The following is a 20,491-nucleotide window of genomic DNA, read 5'->3' as shown; positions in this document are numbered from 1 at the left end:
TTAATTTTATTTGGGGCAGACTCCTTATCAGCTTCAGCATCAGGGTGACTTTGGATCACAGACTGCCAAGCAGCCGCATCCAACCCCGAAACTGAGAAATCGATGGACTTACTAATGGGCAGCCTTCGGCTTTAACATCCTCCGCTGAATCACTTTGGGTTTGCCAGAGGAAGATGGGATGTGTCGGCAGCTGGAGAGGAGAGGGGCGGGGCACATGAGCTTCTCTGTTGCATCTTCCTCCAAGGCTGGGCTCTTGAGGGTTAACCAGAGGGGGGCATCGGTGAGTTGGGAGGAAGCACAAGCTGGCCAGCCCCCTGGGGGACAGGCACCGGCTGCCTCCTGCCCGGAGCACGCGGGTCTCTCTGGCTCCCTCCTGCCAGCCTTGGCTCACCCAGCTTGCATCGCACACCCCCAGCAGCAGGTTCAGAGCGCGACCTGGCTTGCTTCTTTTCCCGGTTTCAGCAAGCCATTGACAGCCTGAGCTATTTTGGGGGGGCCCAGTGTTCTGTTTTGTTTTTCTCGACTGCGGATGCAGCTTCAGGAAAACGCAGGCAGCATGCTAAAGAACTGCAGCTATCTGCCGTGCACGCTGTGTTCCTTCCTCTTCATGTCTCCCTTTTCCTGTGCTGAGCCCATCAAGGACAACCTTGTCTGCAAGCAGAATCCCCAGAGCCTGGCTAATGGGACTGATGGCTCCTGGACACGGATTGCCCGCCAGCCACAGCACGGTAAGGACGGGGACCCTCTTTTGATTGTGCTTGCGTTACCCTTTGGTTGTGTTCACTGGAGGACGGTTTGGCGTGCCCCCCTCCCTTGCCAGTCAGAGCTGCTTGCATGGCAGGCTCCCTCTGACTCCCAGGCTCCATCTTTCATCCCCTGACAGCCTTGGCTCTTGTGAATTCATATTTTAAGACTCCCTGGCCCTTTATCCCTCCTGGAAACCAGCATCGGCACATCGAATCCGGTTCCAGCCTTTGACTCCCATTTTAGGAAGGAATCCTTGTTGCCATGGCTGAGTTTTTTTCTGTAATCTTGGTAGAATTGGGGACTGTTTTGCCTGCCGGAATCGATACCAAGAAAGGGTGGCGATCGTATCTCTTGCCTTGCTCAAATCCAGTTGTACAGGCCTACAGCAAGCAGAGTTTGGGATCTGAAGTGTCGGGGGACAGGGTCGCTCTCTCTCTCGCATGGCCTGACAGCTCCACTCCATCATTTTAGTGCTGAACTGCAAAGAAGAGGAAAGAAACCAGAACACAGCAAGGGATTCTTTTGCATATTACACAGCAGCAAACGCAGATTTGTCGATGAGCACAGATGCAAGAGAAAGACTCCTAGCTGAGCATACCTGTGTGTGAGTCGTATTTGCATTGCCATGGCTGTTCTCCTTTCTGGTGGGTGCATCTCAAGAGGGTGCATACCCAGAGAAAGTAATGCATGAAGGGGCCATTGCTGATGCTGGTTGGGCTACTGGCTGGTCAGAGTGGCCATCTGTTGCTGGTTAGGAGACGGTCACTCTTCAGGCTTGCAGTAAAAACTAGCCCAGCTATGGGAAGCAGGCAAAGGTAGGTGTGTAGGCATGGAGATACAAAGCGGAAACACGACACGTGCCAAAAAATGCCATATCAGTCCCCTTCAGGGACGGTTTGCCAGTGGATTTCATCTCTTCACAGTGCAATCCAGGCGCAACGTGGCTTGAGAGTGCATTATTTAGTGTGTGTCAAAGCGGCATAGACAGCTGCAGGTAGGCTAAAGGGAAACTGCCTCTCACTGGAGTGTTAGGGTCTCTTCCATTCTAGGCATATGCCTGTTTGCCTGCTCTTTTCCTCTGCCTGTTGAGTTGTCGAGAAGGCAAATGTTTCAAAACGTCTCCAGGGCGCTCTCGTCCAAAAGGAGCCTAATCTGAGGACTACGGAGACTACCGTGTAGAGAGTGCCGTTCTGCCTTGGGTCATCTGCCACACACACACACACGCAAAGAAACACTGGTGCAGTTGGCTTTAAACTGTCAGCCAAACAAGCATCCCAGCCTTGGGTTGCCAAGTTCCAGATGGTGCCTGGAGATCTCCTGGGATGACAGCTGATCTCCAGGTAGGAGAGATCACTTCCGCCAGATAAAAGAGCTGCTTTGGAAGGTGGACTCTAGAGCAGGGGGAGGCAAACTGTGGCCCTCCATTCACTGGCAGGGGCTCATGGGAATTGTAGTCCATGGACAACTGGAGGGCTGCAGTTTGCCAACCCCTACTCTAGGGCATTATACCCCATTGAGCTCCTTTTCCTACCCAGACCCCTCCCTCTTTGGGAACCCCCCCCCCAAAAAAAGAAAAATCTCCAGGTATTTCACAACCTGGACCTGGCAACCCAATTCCAGCCTCAACTATTCATATGCACGCGTGCGCACACATGTGCATGAAAACACGCGCACACACGGACACAATGTTTATCTCCCAAGCCCCTCCAACCATTTAAAAATGGTATTTTGATAAGTTTGCAAAGCTGCCTCTGCAATTCATTGGCGGGACAAAGGAGATGTCTAGTGGCACCCAGAATGAGAGCTGAGGAGTGGAGAGGGAAGGCAGCATAACTCTTTCTCTACTCACTGCTTCTGCATACCATCACCAGAACACGCACTTGCAGTTCAGCAGTTTGGGGAGGAGGTGGCTTCAAGCAAAGTCACAGCGAGTGGGGAGAGCATTTTTAAAAACTTTATGTAGAGCCGGCCTTTCATCCCAGTAGGGACCCAACATGGCCAGCGTGGCATAGTGGTTAAGAGCGGAGGCTTCTAATTTGGCAAGCCAGATTAGATTCCCCACTCCTCCACTACATACAGCCAGCTGGGTGACCTAGAGCTAGTCACAGTCCTGATAGTGCTGTCCTCACTGAGCAGTCCTGTCAAGGCTCTCTCAGCCTCACCTCCCTCACAGGGTGTCTGTTGTGGGGAGAGGAAAGGGAAGGGGATTGGAAGCCGCTTTGAGACTCCTTTGGGTAGAGAAACGTGGCACATAAGAACCAACTCTTCTTCTTCAGTAATCTCAGGGCTCTCTCAGCCTCACCTCCCTCACAGGGTGTCTGTTGTGGGGAGAGGAAAGGGAAGGGGATTGGAAGCCACTTTGAGACTCCTTCTGGTAGAGAAAAGCGGTTTATAAGAACCAACTCTTCTTCTTCTTCTGTTCTGACTGAGCAATGATATCAGGGCTCTCTCAGCCTCAACTACTTCACAGGTTATCTGCTGTGGGGAGAGGAAGAGAAGGTGACTGTAAGCTGCTTTGAGACTCCTTTGGGCAGTGAAAAGTGGGGCATAAAAACTAACTTAATAATATCAATGTTATTATATGTATGGTTTCATGTATAGTTTCAGTTCTATGAAACTATACATATGTAAACTGCCCTGAGCCTCCAGGGAGGGTGGTACATAAATATGAATAAATAAAATAAATAAAAAATAAATAACTTTCCTCCTCCTCCTCTCCTCCCCAATACTAGAAGTCATCCAGGGAAGTTGAATCGCAGTTCTGAACCGAGTCAGAGCAGTACCAAAGATTTCCACTCTGGCTTGGGAAATTTCACCCAGGGAAGGTAGAATCTGGAGAGGGACTTAGTGGAGAAGTGAGACCCTCAAATCTGCCCTCCAGAGCAGGAATCCCCCCACCCCAGGAACTGATCTCGGGTCAGTAATTGTGAGATAACTCCAGGCCCTGCCTGGAGATTGGCATCTACAGCATTAGCTCATTACATTGGCTTTGGGATTTAAGTTGTGATTGCCTTTAACTTAGATGGCTTTTAAAAAAGGAGACAAGATAGATTCATGTTTCCATCTTGCTGGCTTGAGCCTGCGATAGCTCTTGTTTAAGGAGAGCCCACCGTTCACTTGCTCCTTTCTCTCCCAGTATTTTTGTCCATGGGATGACGCTGATCATGATATTAGGAGTAGGGCAGGGAATGGTTCCTGTTGGCAGCAGAGGAGAGGACCCACGGTAATGGATTTCAACTACAGGTAGGATGGTACTGGAAAGGAATTTTTTACAATCGGGATAGTTCAGCAGAGTAGTTCCACCTAAGTTCCACCCCTCACTGTCAGCCTTCAGGTAGTGGCTGGACAGATCCTTCTCCTGGATGCTTGAGGCTGGTCCTGCACTGAGCAGGGGGTTGGTCCAGATGGCCTGCATGGCCCCTTCCAACTCTAGGATTCTATGATTCTGTGTCTCATAAGGTTGTTGTATGGGTAAAATGGAGAAGAGAAGAATGATATGATCCACTTTGTGAAGTAAGGCTGGGTATCAACAACTCACATTGTTCCCCCTCCCAAGCGTGAGAGACTCTTGTTCTGGTTTCTCTACCTAGGAAGGGATGGAGCCTGCTCACCTATTCCAGCCTTAAACCACCTCCTGTCTCTTCCCTCCCCCTTCATCCTGCAACAATAAAAGGCTTAAAATGATGGGCATCCCAGTGATTATCATACACACAAATGAAGGAACACCCCTCTGTATTTTGGTTCACTTTCTAAAAATGGAAAGTAACTCTGCCATTTCTGACCACAAGAGGGTACTGCAATGATAAGTTCAGAGTATCACGTATTGCCGGAATCAAACCGTGATCCTCCTATTCACGGAAGTTTCATCCTAATGGGTATTGCTTTGGTGGCTCTACATAGCCTCAAAGATTGCTTGAATCTGAGGCCAGCTTGGGTGTTTATTAGGCTAATAGTATGGGCATTGAATCTATTAAGCAAATGCTGTAATCCAACAACTAGCTGGTTTTTCTGCATCTTTGTCACATATATTTGGCCAGGTGTCCTTGTGTGCGAGCTGTTTGTCAAAATATCTACAAGCAAAGGTAGGACCTCAGAGCAGATTAATTTTCCTTCTGGCTCCAGACAGAGTCAACGTATTAGGCAGAGACTGATTCAACACCCAGATGCTATTTGTTTGCTATTACCTAACAATCAAGTGGGTGGCTCATGTTAATCATGGATGCAACAAAACAAGGCCACCCACGGACAAGCTAAGTTTCGTTTTGTTTTTGCATACTCAGGAAACTCCCCAGGTATACAGAAAAATATGTATGTGCTGTCAAGTCATAGCCAACTAATGGCAACTCCAGCAAGGCACATGGGAAACAGAAGTGGTTGGCCATTGCCTACCTCTGCAGTCTTGGTGGTCTCCCATTCTGGCTTTGGCTCTGCTTAGCCTCTGAGATCTGATAAGGTGAAGCCTTCCCTTCTTTGCAGAAAAATACAACTTCATAAAATAACTGAATAGACTTGCAGGGGTAGTCAAACTGCGGCCCTCCAGATGTCCATGGACTACAATTCCCAGAAGCCCCTGCCAGCAAATGCTGGCAGGGGCTTCTGGGAATTGTAGTCCATGGACATCTGGAGGGCCGCAGTTTGACTACCCCTTGAATAGAGGGTGGAAAAAATGATGGGACCGAGCATGTTCCAGGAGGTACAGAATGTTAAATGCAGTTGAGAGTTTGTTGGCGATAAGGAAAACTGAAGGGAATGGGAAGGGATCTGCTGAGGTTCCCAGAACCAACAACTTCAAGGATTTTAACAAAGTAGTTATGGACTAGCTAGTTTCTACAGTGTAGTCCTAAGTAGTGATTCATCCACATAGGTCCACCGAAGTCATTGAGCTTAGAAGGGTACAACTCTGTTTAGGATTGCACTGTAAATTCATTATGCCATGCAGCTTCTCATGCTGTAGAAAGGGGAGGAGGGAGGGTTTGGCTGTCCTTTCCTGTGCTGTTCACATTTTGTTGATAGGTACTAGATACCTACGTTAGGCATGAATGGGTGGGTGTGCTTACAAATCTGTACCTAATTATAAAAGAACTGTAAGTAGATTCAATTCATTTACTTATTGTTACACATAATACTAGGATGAGTTTTCTTTGTTTGTTAATTAAGCTTACTATATTTCATTCAGACTTGTCACTGAAGAAATTTATGTCTGAAAGCATTTATAGAACCAGAGAACCCTCTGACAAGTCTTGTACCTCTTTACCAGCATTAAAAGAAAATGAAGAAATTCTCATAGTGCAGCTTTATGGTCCAGTTTTTTTCTTATTAGTGTAACTTTCCTACTGGATGGTTTTTGTGTATCTGGACATTTCCTGCTATTACTATTGATCTTCAGCTGACCCAAATCAATTCCCCTGGAGAAAATGGCTGCTTTGGAGGGTCTACTCTACAGCATTGTACCCTGCTGTGGTCCCACCCAAGCTCCACCCCCAAAATCTCCAGAGATGCTGGCAACCCAAAGATCTATTCCAGGCATTCTCAACCAGAGTTTCATGAAGGGTTTCCTGAATGTGTGGGAGTGAATTCATTTTTTTTTCAATTAGTTTATCGGGTGATATGACAATATATGACAATATATGGTCATATCGATCCATCTTCCCTTCCAAAATGGCCAATGATGGGCAGGAAGAGGTGTGAAGGGCAGGGACCCCAGATGGGTGTGTCCACAGCTATACTTCCCAGCCATCCTGGAGGCCACTTCTACACAATCCTGACACTTCTGAGGTTTCTCAAAGCCTGAAGAACATTTCAAGAGGCTGCAGGGAGGAAAAGGCCTGTGCCAGGTGTCCATAGCCCTTTCAAGCCTGCAAGGACCTTTGGAATTCTGACACACTGAGATGGAAACACAACAGTTCTGGCTTGACTCAGCATGGGGCTGCAGAGTTGAAATCACGAATTTATAAAATACACCCCAGGCTGTTATTAACTAGTAATCAAAAGGTGATGTGCATGCTGCTGAAATTCAGAACACACATCACCACCAGCTATATCCCTAACAGTTCCTGTTAATGTTTGAGTCCAATGGCACCGTTAAGCCCCACAAAGTTTTATTCACAGTATAAACATTTGTGTGCACAGCACACTGTCAGACGCATCTGATGAAGTATGCTTGCACACAAAAGCTTACACCTTGAATTACATTTTGAGTCCAATGACATCTTTAAAACCAACAAAGATTTATTCGCTCTCAGACAAGCTCACAAGCTGACGCCTTGAATGAATCTTTGTTGGTCCTGAAAGTGCCATTGGAATCAAATTTTGTTGTTCTACTTCAGACCAACATGGCCATGCACTTGAATTTACCTTGAATTAAACTTTGTTTGTCTTCAAGGTGACCCTGGACTGAGATTTGTTCTGCTGCTTCAGACCAACATGGCCACCCGCCTGGATCTATTTGGAGAAGTGTGCATGTTCACTGAACTTTATCCCCGGAATGAAACATGGCCGGGAGGACAGTTTGCTGTGGGAGCCTCAGGGGATAGATCCTTCCAGGCGGTGGAAGGATCCACAGGGGCAGTGAGGGATTTGGGGGCAGTAGGGAGGCAGTTGTCTGATTCTTCCTTCTGCTGTTGCAGGTGGAATCCTTTATATGTCAAATACAAGCAAGGTCAGCAGAGCAATTCAGGCTGTTCAGCAAGCTAGTTAATCAAGCGTTGGAAGCTTGTGGAATAATAAGAAATGGAAGAAGGGGGACGGAGGCAAAGAAAAGGAATGAGTAAACATCTGTCAATTGTGGCATTCGCATTTCCTGCTCTTCTTCCTCCACCCCACCCTGGTTTTGTTCATTAGAATTCCTTACCACTCAAACTTGCAACAGTAACTGAAGAAAAACAAATTAAAGGGTAGTAGTTAGCTTGATGGTTTGCAATGACTTAATGATGCTTAATTAAAGGTTAGGTAGTTTGGACTGGGTGAAAAGAGGTCATTTAAGCACCTAAGGCAGAAAATCTCAGTGTCCTTGATCCTGCTTCTCCTCAACAAGTTCGTCGCTGATATTAGTTCAAGGGCATCACATGGGAAGACACCAAACCATGACTGCTTCCATGCATGAAACACAAAAAGTTCAGACCTTCTTCACAACCAAAATGGTTCCCTTTACTCCCGTGACACTTTTTGACCCCATCTATATATCACCAGAAAAGAGCCTCTGGTGGCGCAGGGTGGTAAGGCAGCCGACATGCTGTCTGAAGTTCTGACCATGAGGCTGGGAGTTCGACCCCAGCAACGGGCTCAAGGTTGACTCAGCCTTCAATCCTTCTGAGGTCATTAAAATGAGTACCCAGCTTGCTGGGGGGTAAAACAGTAATGACTGGGGAAGGGAATGGCAAACCACCCCGTATTGAGTCTGCCATGAAAACGCTGGAGGGCGTCACCCCCAAGGGTCAGACATGACCCAGTACTTGCACAGGGGATACCTTTACCTTATATATCACCAGACTGCCCCTGGCCTTAAAGACACACATGTACCCTTGGAGGAAAAACAGGTAGTTATTTAAAATGTGATTAATCCGTAAAATCTGTTAAAGATTCTTTCTCCCATCTTGACACAGCTGTTACCATGTATTTAACAAACTCACTATACATTTTTATGTTATTTGACACCATATTTAATAGCATACATTTTTAATCCAGTGTCAATCTGATTTTCAATGTCTTTTGCATCTCATCATGAATCATAATCCAATATTTCCTTGTGTTTTGACATGGGTAGCACGTGTGATAAAATTATGTTTTTATGTCCTGACACTTCCAACATTACACACTATAACTCTTAGTAACTCTTGCTATGTGTTTAGGAGCAATATACTACCTAAAAAGCAATTTGTACCAATTTCACCTCATTGACCCATAATAGCTTGTATTGGTCTGGAGTTATATTCTCTCTTTCCAAGGTTCTGAGCCCATTTGATCATACAGTCTTTAACTTGTTCTGTTTTAGAATCACACTGGGATATCAATTTCTAGATTTTTGTTATTGTTGTTGTTAGGTGCAAAGTCGTGTCCGACCCATCGCGACCCCATGGACAATGATCCTCCAGACCTTCCTGTCCTCTACCATTCCCCGGAGTCCATTTAGATTTTTACCTAACTGATATTTGTATCACCTGTTATCAATCTTTCATAATCTTTTATAATCTTTTTTCCCCTCTAGTTTAACCACCTTTATTATTAAGTTATTTTCATTTTGAGATTATCTGATAATAAATTAGCCAAAATATAGTCTTTCCTTCTTTTTGACAGTCTGCTATTCATTTATTTTTCCTTATTTGTCCATCATATTATGACAAATTAAACGGTCTATTTTCTTTCTTGAATTTAAGTCATAATAAACATTTATTAAAGAAGCAATTGTGAGTGTCCTGCATAGTGCAGGGGGTTGGACTAGCTGACCTTGGAGGTTCCTTCCAGCTCTATGATTCTAAGATTCTGAGTCAATGGTATAAACAATAGGTGGTTTGCCATTGCCTGCCTCCATCATTAAAATTAATTTTTACAATATTTATGATCGTAATGTATGGTATTTAAAGGAAATGAGAACATCTGACCGTAATGACTAGCCTAGGTTCTTCTCTTTTTGTACAGGTTACCTAGGCATTATTTAGAGACAGGATCCAAAGGGCAAGAGGCCGTAAACTTGAACAGCTTTTAATCTTTAACCCAGGCCAGTTTATCTTCATGGCTAATCTCCTGTTTTAAATACAACTAAGCAGACTAGCCAGCCTCCTGATGGGTCTGGAGAGCTCTCAAAATTACCCCAGATCTCTGGGCTACAGAGGTCAGCTCCTCGGTGGAGAAAATGGTTGTTTTGGAGTCTATAATATATCCCATGGAGGAGGTTTCTCCCTGCCCCAGACTCAGCCTTCCTTAAGCTGCACTCCACAGTCTCTAGGAATTTACCAGCCATGGGGATGGAGGCACACCTGGCCTTGACCAGGGACAGGGCTTTCTCAGTCCTGGCCCCTACCTAGTGGAATGAGTTCTCCAGAAAAGCTGTGGGCCCTGATGGAGCTTTCAGGATACTGCAGGGCCTGCAAAACAAAGCTCTACCACCAGGCGTTTGGTTGAGGCGGGGCAGAAGCCTCAGGGTATTCGATTGGGCCTTCCCTCCCCCTGGTTTCCTGAACTGGCTGTTAGACCAGACCCAGATGTTAACAATCTATCCTGATTTCTATCTAGGGCATTGTTTGACCATGCTAGAAAACACAGTTATGAGTTGTTGCGGAAGGTTTTTTCTTTTGCACTGTATTATCGCCATCTTAACTGTAATTGTATTTTGGGGCATTTTAAACTGATGTATATATGAAGTTTTATTGTTAACCACTGCGAGCCAGCTTGCTGGGAGCAGTGGTATATAAATCTAACTAACTAATAAACAAATAAATAAACCCTATCCATTAGAGTAGCGATCCCCAACCGTCGACTAATTGGAGGTGGGCCGCGAAGGACGCCTTCTTCCCCCCCCCCCCCCGGCCCTTTACAACACACTTCAGGTGTCATTGTCTCCCATCACTCCCAGATGGGACTATCTCGTTGCAGAGAAACAAGCTCAGGGTTCCCATTGATTTGTCATTGTCATGAGTTAAAATTTCCATGAAAATAAAATGTTCCTTATGTTCATTGTTGTGGCGTGTCTGTATCTTATTTTGAAGGGATGTTTAAACATTACCATAGCGATCAGAAAGTGTTACGGCAGTGGTTGAGAGTAGAGGCGTAAACTACCCCCCCCCCGGACCTCAGTAAAATTGTCAAGCGTTGAGTGGACCCCGGTGATAAAAAGGTTGGGGACCACTGCATTAGAGAACTGCTGGTTTGTATAGTTTTATTTAAATGTGTGAATCTTAGTTTGTAAGCCTGTTGGAAGACTAAAAGTGGAATTAAAATATTGGCATAGATTAATACATATTAATAAACATTGGTCAATTTATATTGATAACATTAAAAAGAACTTTTGCCCTGATCCTGCAAATGGAAGCATGTGAACAATCAGTTGGCATGTGTACATTTTTTTTGGTCTGAAAAGTCTAACCCAAGATCAACTTGTATTTTCATTTCCTTTGTTGGATCATTCAGTGTCTTTGATTTCTCCTGGAATAAAAGAAGTTCTAAAATTGCTTTTCAATGAATTGGATGAGTCAGTCGCTAATTAATGAACAATTTGTCTTGGAGTAATTCCGCTGACTTCAAGGACACAGTTCTGAAATGTGAAACTTCACTGCAGTTGCATTAATTTAATATCTCCAAAAATACATTTTGAGTATTCCCTAGCAAAGTTCTCCAAGGACAGGTTCTCCCTATCTCAATTGCTCCTCCTGGAAAAGTGTGTGCAGCTGTGGGAAGTGGAGGGGGAAGAAGACCCCAAACTAAGGATGGTTCTCAAAATGTTAGTTCAAGTAGAATCATAGAGTTCAGAGAGACCATAGAGGACATCTAGCCCAATGCCTTATTGCTGGGGGGCAATGAAACCCAGTGGTTATCAGGAACCACGCAAATGACCTGTTATCAACATGTTTTGCGTTTGTTTGACACCCAGCTTTATGGAAAGCAGTAAGACGTCCAAGTTGATAAGGCAGATCTGAACATCGATGAGACTTGGGAAAAAATAGCCTGGGCTTCTCTGGAGCTTTCTGGATCTGGGCAGGGTTGTCTACCCAGAAAAATGTCCTGTCTCTTTAAAGAGGGCTTAATGGGATGTCATTTACCAGGTGTTCTTTATCTCCATACTATAAAGAGCTTCAACTGTCTATTTGCACACACGAAACCCCTATTAAAAGGGCAGGACTTTCCCCCCCTTTCTAGACTGTCATCTACTTTAGAGCCCTCTCTAATGAAGCTGTTTGGGAGATCCAGTTGCTTTCCTGCTTGAATTGCCGCTGTATTTCTATGTCACCACCCCTATTTGGAAGGATATTGGGTGTCCAGGGCTCTCTCCCCTAAAAGAGCTTCATCTTGCTAAGGCTTGGGAAACCACCAGATAAAGAAGCAGCCAAACAATATTTTTTGTTGAATTAAGGGGAAGAAAAACTCCCAGAGGCTAAATTCAATGGCATTATATCCCAGATTCAGCAAATGAATCCTGAACACCAAGTTATATTTTTGTTTGGAACTCAGCTCTCTTCCCTCCACCTAAGAAATCTGTTTGGGAAAGAAAAGGTGAGATTTCCCCTAACTTTTTAACCAGAATGTGTGGCTTGTGGGGCACACATTGGACTTCTGTGTTTTACTCTGGGCTTAAATGAGGAGATCAAGTGTCCACCAGGAAGCCTTGTGAGAGGACCATTCATAAGGGTCCAAATGCCCATAACTCATGGGAGTCCAGTAGAGTCGACTTCTCCACTAGATACAGAAGGCAATAGTGCCTTAGGCCCACAATATTTTCAGGGGGGGGCACAAAAATGTCCTAATTTCTTTTAAAGTCAGGGGGGTGAACTTTTAGGGTTGAAAGAAATGTTTCAATTTTTTTCTTAAATCAGAAAAAAAGAAATGTTTACAGCCCATGAAAATCTATTAAAATTGCCTAAACCAGAACAAAATGTTGAAGTATTTAAAGTTAAATCACAAATAATAATATTCAAGTATTTAAAGTTAAATCAAAAGTTCGTGGCTGCTTTGAAAGGTAGCATTTATGGCATTGTTCCCTGATGAGGTCCCTCCACTGGCCCACTCTTTCAGGCTTCACACACCCCTCAAAAATAATATCCAAGTATTTCCTCACCTGGAGCTAGCAACGCTATCTAGAATTCTATCTACCTGACCATGGTGATGTTCTCCCACCTAGGAGACAGAAAGTCAAAAAGTGGACAGGTGGGGGTTATATGCAAACAAGAACATTTTCCACAGATAAAATTTGATGGGGTCCTTTTTCCACATGGGATTCTAAACAGACTCCAAATTTGCAGCTGGCATTCTGCATCTGTGGTTATCATAGAATCATAGAGTTGGAAAGGCCTCCTGGGTCATCTAGTCCAACCCCCTGCACTATGCAAAACACTCACAACCCTATCGCTCATTCACTGTAACCTGCCAGCCCCTTGAGCCACAGGTAACATGTCAAAGGGCCACATGTGAGTATCACTGGATTAAACAAACATGCTCTGTAAAGGCAACCTCTAGGGATCCATGGCAGGATGCTGTTCTGGAACATCATTTAAATTGAAACTACAAAACTGCAGCTCCTTTGAGAACTTTAGAATCATAGAATGATAGAGTTGGAAGGGGCCATACAGGCCATCTAGTCCAATCCCCTGCCGACGCAGGATCAGCCCTAAGCATCCTAAAGCATCCAAGAAAAGTGTGTATCCAACCTTTGCTTGAAGATTGCCAGTGAGGGGGAGCTCACGACCTCCTTAGGTAGCCTATTCCACTGCTGAACTACTCTGACTGTGAAAAACTTTTTCCTGATATCTAGCCTATATCGTTGTACTTGAAGTTTAAACCCATTACTGCGTGTCCTCTCCTCTGCAGCCAGCAGAAACAGCATCCTGCCCTCCTCCAAGTGACAACCTTTCAAATACTTAAAGAGGGCTATCATGTCCCCTCTCAACCTCCTTTTCTCCAGGCTGAACATTCCCAAGTCCCTCAACCTATCTTCAAAGGGCTTGGTCCCTTGGCCCCAGATCATCTTCATCGCTCTCCTCTGTACCCTTTCAATTTTATCGACGTCCTTCTTGAAGTGAGGTCTCCAGAACTGCACACAGTACTCCAGGTGTGGTCTGACCAGTGCCGTATACAATGGGACTATGACATCTTGTGATTTTGATGTGATGCCCCTTTTGATACAGCCAAAAATGGCATTCGCCTTTTTTACCTCTGCATCACACTGCCTGCTCATGTTTAGTTTACAATCCACAAGTACCCCAAGGGTACACACACAGTGTTACCTAGAAGCATATCCCCCATCCAGTAGGCATGCTTTTCATTTTCATTGAACTCTGTCTCTATCTTCCAGAGTATTTGCCAGTCCTCCCAATTTGGTGTCCTCTGCAAACTTGATGAGTAGTCCCTCCACCCCCTCATCTAGATCATTAATAAATATGTTAAAAAGTACCGGGCTGAGCACTGAGCCCCGAGGTACCCTGCACTCACCTCCCTCCAGTCTGATGAAACACCATTGACAACGACTCTTTGAGTGTGGTTCTATTACCAATTCCCAATCCACCTATCTGAAAATCCAGATTGCAGTCCTTCAATTTAATCATCACAACATCATGGGGAACCATATCAAAAGCTTTACTAAAATCCAAGTAAACGACATCAACCAAATTTCCACGATCCAGCAACTTGTCACTTGGTCAAAAAAGGAAACCAGGTTGGTCTGACAGGACCTGTTGGAGACAAATCCATGCTGACTTCCTTGGATCACCAAATTGTCCTCCAGATGTTTGCAGATCGCTCCCTTTAATATCTGCTCCATTATCTTACCCACAACAGAGGTCAGACTCACTGGTCTGTAGTTTCCCAGGTCATCCTTCCTCCCTTTTTTGAAGATCGGAATAACTTTTGCTCTCTTCCAGTCCTCCAGGACATCTCCATTCCTTAAAGAGGTCCCGAAGATGATGGACAAGGGTTCGGCAAGTTCTCCGGAAAGTTCTTTGAGCACTCTCGGGTGCATTTCATCCGGCCCAGGCGATTTGAACTCATCCAGTGCAGCTAAATGCCTCTCAACAACCTCTCTATCCATGTCAACCTGCTACCCAGACACTATCCTTTGGCTACTGCCATCTCTAGATGTGCCTAAACCTGTGGAGAAAAACAGATGTAAAATAGGCGCTAAGCCTTTTTGCTTTCTCTGCATCTTCCTTTAGAGTTGGTCCATCTGCACCCAACAGTGGGCCTATTGCCTCCTTTACTTTACGTAATGGGTGGGAGTTAATTAATTTGGCGCCACTTCTGGGGTTTTTTGAAGCCTTTGAAGAATGTTTCAGGGATTTCTCAATGGTAAAAGAATGAGAAAGGCTGGATTAAACTTTTGGCAAAACCCAAAAATGGGTTTTTGCTGATGAATCATCCTATCCACTGCCTACTTCAGATCAGTTCTGATTTCTGGTACAAGGACATCTCCAGTCCTTAAAGAGGTCCCTTTAACACTTTCCCAGACAATATTCTGATTTGGATAATTATATTCTGCACCCCCCCCCAATTTCAGTTCCCTTTTACTGTTTCGTCTGTATGATGCGTTTGCTCTCCCTATCCTTTGCAGTCCCTCTGTAGCACTGGTATGTTCAGTTTCTAAAATGACCAGGTTTCACTCTCCCCACCCCGCCCTGCAGTTTCAGCAAGAAGTGATTCAGAATTTGTTAAATCAATAGGGGTTTGGTGTCCTTGGGGGATGAAAGTGGAACAAGCCTTGATTAAAACAATGGGGCGTGATTAAATCAATGCATGTACTTATCACAGATTCCAAAGAGGAGATTACAATCTGGAACAACCTTTCATGAAAGCATTCACGGATGGCGGGACTGTATACCTGAACATCAAAGACCATTCTTGTCTAAATGATCACGCTGACCACATTAATCAAGTCTCTGCCTACTTTTACTTCTGAAAGGTTGTAATTTTGCTTTTGAAAAAACAAGATCACCTTTACTCACAAGACATTGGGTTGTATTCAGACATCTATGATCATGACATAGACTGTTTATACACTGGGAACTTCACTGCCCCAGCTCCTGTGCACAAACTGGGGGCTGATGAGGTGCACCAGGCCAAATGCTCCGGTGTGGGTGCAGGAAGAGGTGGGGCAACCTGCCAGGACTAAAACTCCAGCCTGCAGTGCATAATCGGTCATACAGGTGGAGCTTGCCTGGAGCAGAGGGACCTTGTTAGGGTATAACGGCATAGTCTACCTTCTAAAGTAACCATTTTCTCCAGGAGAGGTGGAATAAATGTTTTAAATAAATAAAACAATCCGTTGTAATTTCAGGAGATTTCAGCTCCCACCTCGTGAGTGTCAACACTCCCTGGCATATAGAAAATAACTAGAAATTTTCCAGATTGGGAAGGTTTGCGTCAGCCTCCAGTTCAATGTGTCATCAGAAATTGTTTATTTATTTAAAAGATTTATACACTGACTAATTCCTTTAGATTCAGGGAGGCTAACGAAACAATAATAAGCTGCAGGGAGACAAACAGCACCATGCTAAGAACAATTTCCTGGAAGTAAGCTTCACTGAATAGACCTTGAATAGGGTTCTGGGGAGGACTATTTAGGATTTACTCTCAAATCCATTAATGCCTTAAAATCAACATTGCTTTTAAAAACACTTGACACATCAAGGAAAATGAGAGGGTAGAATGGAACGCACCCCTTCAGCGGTGGATTCTAGCGTTGGGTGTTACTTTGCACTAACAATAAAACAATGAAAAAGCCCATGCATGTTCCGAATTAACACAGCAGGGACAAAGGCTCTGCCTCTTCCTATGCTGGTTTTCAGGGGGTTTTTTTTGGGGGGGGGGGCGGGATTTTTAATACAAGGGATCAGTCCAAAATGTATTCTTCCATGATCCTTCACTGAGAATCTGGGGTAGTGTCCTTTGTTCTACCATCCTGGCTTCCTACAGGCTCCACCCAAATTCTGTATCCTGAGCACCTTCGTTTGCTTTGTGCGGGATTACTGGCCTGAATTTTTGACCAGATATCATGAAAGTATTACTTTGCCAGATTTAATTTTTTCATCTTTTGGCCAGCTGTTTTGAATTTTATGCGTATCAGATTTCAAATTTCTCCTTCATGTAGAAAAGATGGAAGGTTTAAACTTCATCTGGACATACACCTCTCCATTTTGAGGTGTATTCAGACATCTATGATCATGACATAGACCGTTTATGCACTGGGAATTGGAAATCTGTTTCTGGAAATCTGTAAAGTAAACAGATGTTCTGCCCCTGAGCTGTACCTCCTCCCTGGGTCCCTGGGGCACAAGCGCCCATTGGGCTGGTACCCCAAGCCACCACTTGTGCCATGAAGCAGCTCTGAAGAGGACCACCAAGTCAGGGGCATAAAAGAGCACTTCTGTTTTTATTTATTAATTAAAGGAAAATATATACCTGAGCAATATTTGTCAAATTACAGAGCAAAGGGGAAAGGAAATAAGCATAACACAATCCCCTCTCCTTAGGTCTACCACTTTACCCACACACACACCATAGGATGGCTAATAAAGAGGTAAACAGAATAGTCCTAAAATTAGCACATTCTGTTTCCTCTTTTTGTACTGCTCTCCACTTTCTCACCAAGTAATTTCAATCCAGCCAGTTGTGCTCTTTTCTCCATCCATTCCTGGAAATTCAAAGTCTCTCCTTCGCTCTAAAAGTTTATCATTCCAAAATCAATTATCTCCCTAGTCTTCTGTCTTTTTTTCCATATTAAACAGAGTTCTTTCTTTCCACTCCATCAGACCCCCCTCTTTCCTTCCAGATGGAAAATTACTAGGCTCCAGAAGGTTCCCTTAGAATCCATTGATTAGATGATGTTCCTGTTGCCACAGGGGGAAAGATCTTTTGGTCTATAGTCTACCACATTTCAACATAGGCATTGACATACCAGGCAGGCTGCATGTCAGATAGAAAAACTTAATCTGAAACTTTCTGAGTAGAAGAAGAGTTGGTTCTTATATACCACTTTTCTCTATCCGGAGTCTCAAACCAGCTTACAATCACCTTCCCCTTGTGGGGTAGGTGCGGCTGAGAGAGCCCTGATATTCCTGCTCGGTCAGAGCAGTTTTCTCATTGCTGTGGCAAGCCCCAGGTCACCAAGCTGGCTGCGCGTGGGGGAGCGCAGATTCAAACCCGGCTCGCCAGATTAGCAGTCCACACTTCTAACCACTACACCAAGCTGGCAAGGACTTGCAAAGATGGTTTTTGGTGACTCCCTGAGCATTAACAGAGTACGAACCAAAACTTCATATGCTAAAGCGGTAGTTTTTACAAAGATAACTGTATAGTGAAGTTCCATTTCACCAAAGGGCTACAACTATAGGTGCTCTGAAGGGTGGCTAAAGGACCATTCCCAATTATTTCCCTGTGGTTATACGGGACAACAGAAGCCAGCTGCAATTTGGGATATAGATGAATGGGGAAAAAAGATGGTGCTCAGGCCTAGGACTTCCAGCTCCATGTTGGGAAATTCCTGAAAATTTATGAATGCAGTCTGGGAAGGGAAGGGAGCTCAATGTGGGTGTGAAACTATAGAGCAGGGGTGGCCAAACTGTGCCTCTCCAGATGTCCCTGGACTACAATTCCCATGAGCCTCTGCCAGTGCATACCTACTATAAAGTCTACCCTCCAAAGCTGTATTTTCTCCAGGAGAACTGATCTCTGAAGTCTGGAGATCAGTTGTAATCCAAGCAGAACTCCAGGCCCCACCTAGAGACTGGGAACCCTAGAGTAACCCAGAATATGAGACACATTAGCCTAATCATAACAATTTTCGCCATTGCCTGGCCCCATGACATTACCCTGGTATTCCTTGTTGGCTGCCTGTCCAAGTGCTAGACACCCTCTGCCCCTTACAAAGCTCAATTACCATCAGATAGGATTCATACAGGAAGGGAGCCAAGAGTCCTCCCAAATTATGTTTGTACAGATGTGCTCTAGCAAAGGGGAGGGGCAGCTCCTAAGGGTTCATAACCCCTTGGATCACTAAGAAAGGAAGAACAGAGGCTCTTGAGATGAATAATAGTAGGCAGCGGACAGTAACTTGTATGAATGTATTGGGAGTGGTCACATGGAAAAGGGCAGTAAATCAACATGGGCATCAGTATGAAAGAATGTAACAAGCTTTAAAATGTCCTACTTGACCAGTGTCTTAGTCCACCTATTGAGAAAGGAGGAGATGGCAGAACAGCCTGTACAACATCAGAAATCGTGATAGAGATGTAGCAGTTTGTCATGATTTGTTCTGCTAATGATCAGGAGCAGGGGTAGTCAAATTGCGGCCCTCCAGATCTTCATGGACTACAAATCCCATGAGCCCCTGCCAGCGAACGCTGTCTGAAGCTCATGGGAATTGTAGTCCATGGACATCTGGAGGGCCGCAGTTTGACTACCCCTGAGAAGACCCAATATAACATCTGAGAAAATATACCTGTATTGCAGACATGATACTTTGTGAAATGAAAATGAAAGTTTGACTGGCAAATGTTCAGCCTTTCTCAGCCACCTGCAAAGAGAGTTGCATCTATGTGTATGGGTTAATATGTTCCTAACAGGTGCCCTACGGCTTCATTTATCCTCAGTGGGTATGATCCAAAATGCTGTGAATGAAACTGAGCTTGCCCTCCCAGCAGACAGAAAGACAGAAAATATCCTGGCCCAGGTTGAGTCCAGATGCACCTTCTTGAGGCCAGGGACCACCAACTGATTGGTGGAGTGCTCTCTGGAGGGTATAGATAGTTAGGTGGTCTCTGAGATACACAGGTCCCAGACTGAATGGACTTACGGGTAAGAACTAATATCTTAAACTTGATTCAGAGTTCAACTGGTACCCAGTGCAGCTGCCAAAGGACTATCCGATTATGTGTCCTTCAAGATGTTTCTGGATGCAGCATTCTGGACTAGTTGTAGTTTCTAAAGCAAGGCTAAAGGCAGGCTCATGTACAGCGAGTTATAGAAGTCAAGCCTAGAGGTGACCATCTCATGAATGACTGGAGCTAGGTGTTCTGACTGTGTTTACAGTCAGTAAAAACAAGACCAGGAGCTGATTGTGGTTCAGATCATCAGCTTCTTGTTGCAAAATTTAGGCTTAAATTGAAGAAAGTAGGGAAAAGCACTAGGCCACTCAGGTATGAACTAAATCATATCCCCGACGAATACACAGTGGAGGTGACAAATAGATTTAAGGAATTAGATCTGATAGACAGAGTGCCTGAAGAACTATGGACGGAGGTTCGCAACATTGTACAAGAGGTAGCAACTAAAACCATCCCAAAGAAAAAGAAATGCAAGAAATCAAAATGGCTGTCTGAGGAAGCTTTACAAATTGCTAAGGAGAGAAGGGAAGTGAAAGGCAAGGGAGAAAGAGAAAGATACACCCAATTGAATGCAGAATTCCAGAGAAAAGCTAGAAGAGATAAGAATGCCTTCTTAAATGAACAGTGCAAACAAATAGAAGAAAACAATAGAATCGGGAGGACCAGAGATCTTTTCAAGAAAATTGGAGATATGAAGAGAACGTTTCATGCAAAGATGGGTATGATAAGGGACCAAAATGGTAGGGACCTCACAGAAGCAGAAGAGATTAAACAAAGGTGGCAAAATTATACAGAAGAACTATACAAGAGCGAGCTTAACATCCCTGATGACCACAATGGGGTAGTTACTGACCTGGAGCCAGACATCCTGGAATGTGAAGTCAAATGGGCCTTAGGAAGTCTGAGCAACAATAAAGCTAGTGGTAGTGACAGCATTCCAGTTGAACTATTCAAAATCTTAAAGGACGATGCAGTAAAAGTGCTACACTCAATATGCCAGCAAATTTGGAAAACTCAACAATGGCCACAGGATTGGAAAAGGTCAGTTTACATTCCAATCCCAAAGAAGGGCAATGCCAAAGAATGTTCAAACTACCGCACCATTGCACTAATTTCTCATGCTAGCAAAGTTATGCTCAAAATCCTACAAGCTAGGCTCCAGCAATATGTGGACCGAGAACTTCCAGAAGTACAGGCAGGATTTCGAAGAGGCAGAGGAACTAGAG

The 20,491-nt window shown here is 44.6% G+C and overlaps 1 protein-coding gene across 1 annotated transcript in view; it reads left to right on the top strand.

Moving 5' to 3' along the window:
• Positions 1 to 314: 314 nt before the first annotated feature.
• AMMECR1 (AMMECR nuclear protein 1) overlaps positions 315 to 20,491 on the top strand; it is a 126,321-nt gene continuing 106,144 nt past the window's right edge. The window contains exons 1-2 of the mRNA XM_077309207.1: positions 315 to 728; positions 18,623 to 18,643. Coding sequence (XP_077165322.1) covers positions 530 to 728; positions 18,623 to 18,643 — 220 coding nt within the window. The 5' untranslated portion in view covers positions 315 to 529. The remainder of the gene's footprint in view (positions 729 to 18,622; positions 18,644 to 20,491) is intronic.

The sequence above is a fragment of the Paroedura picta genome, chromosome 13 (genome assembly GCF_049243985.1).
Source record: "Paroedura picta isolate Pp20150507F chromosome 13, Ppicta_v3.0, whole genome shotgun sequence".
Lineage (NCBI taxonomy): Eukaryota > Metazoa > Chordata > Lepidosauria > Squamata > Gekkonidae > Paroedura > Paroedura picta.
This window is presented reverse-complemented; position numbering and strand designations above follow the sequence as displayed.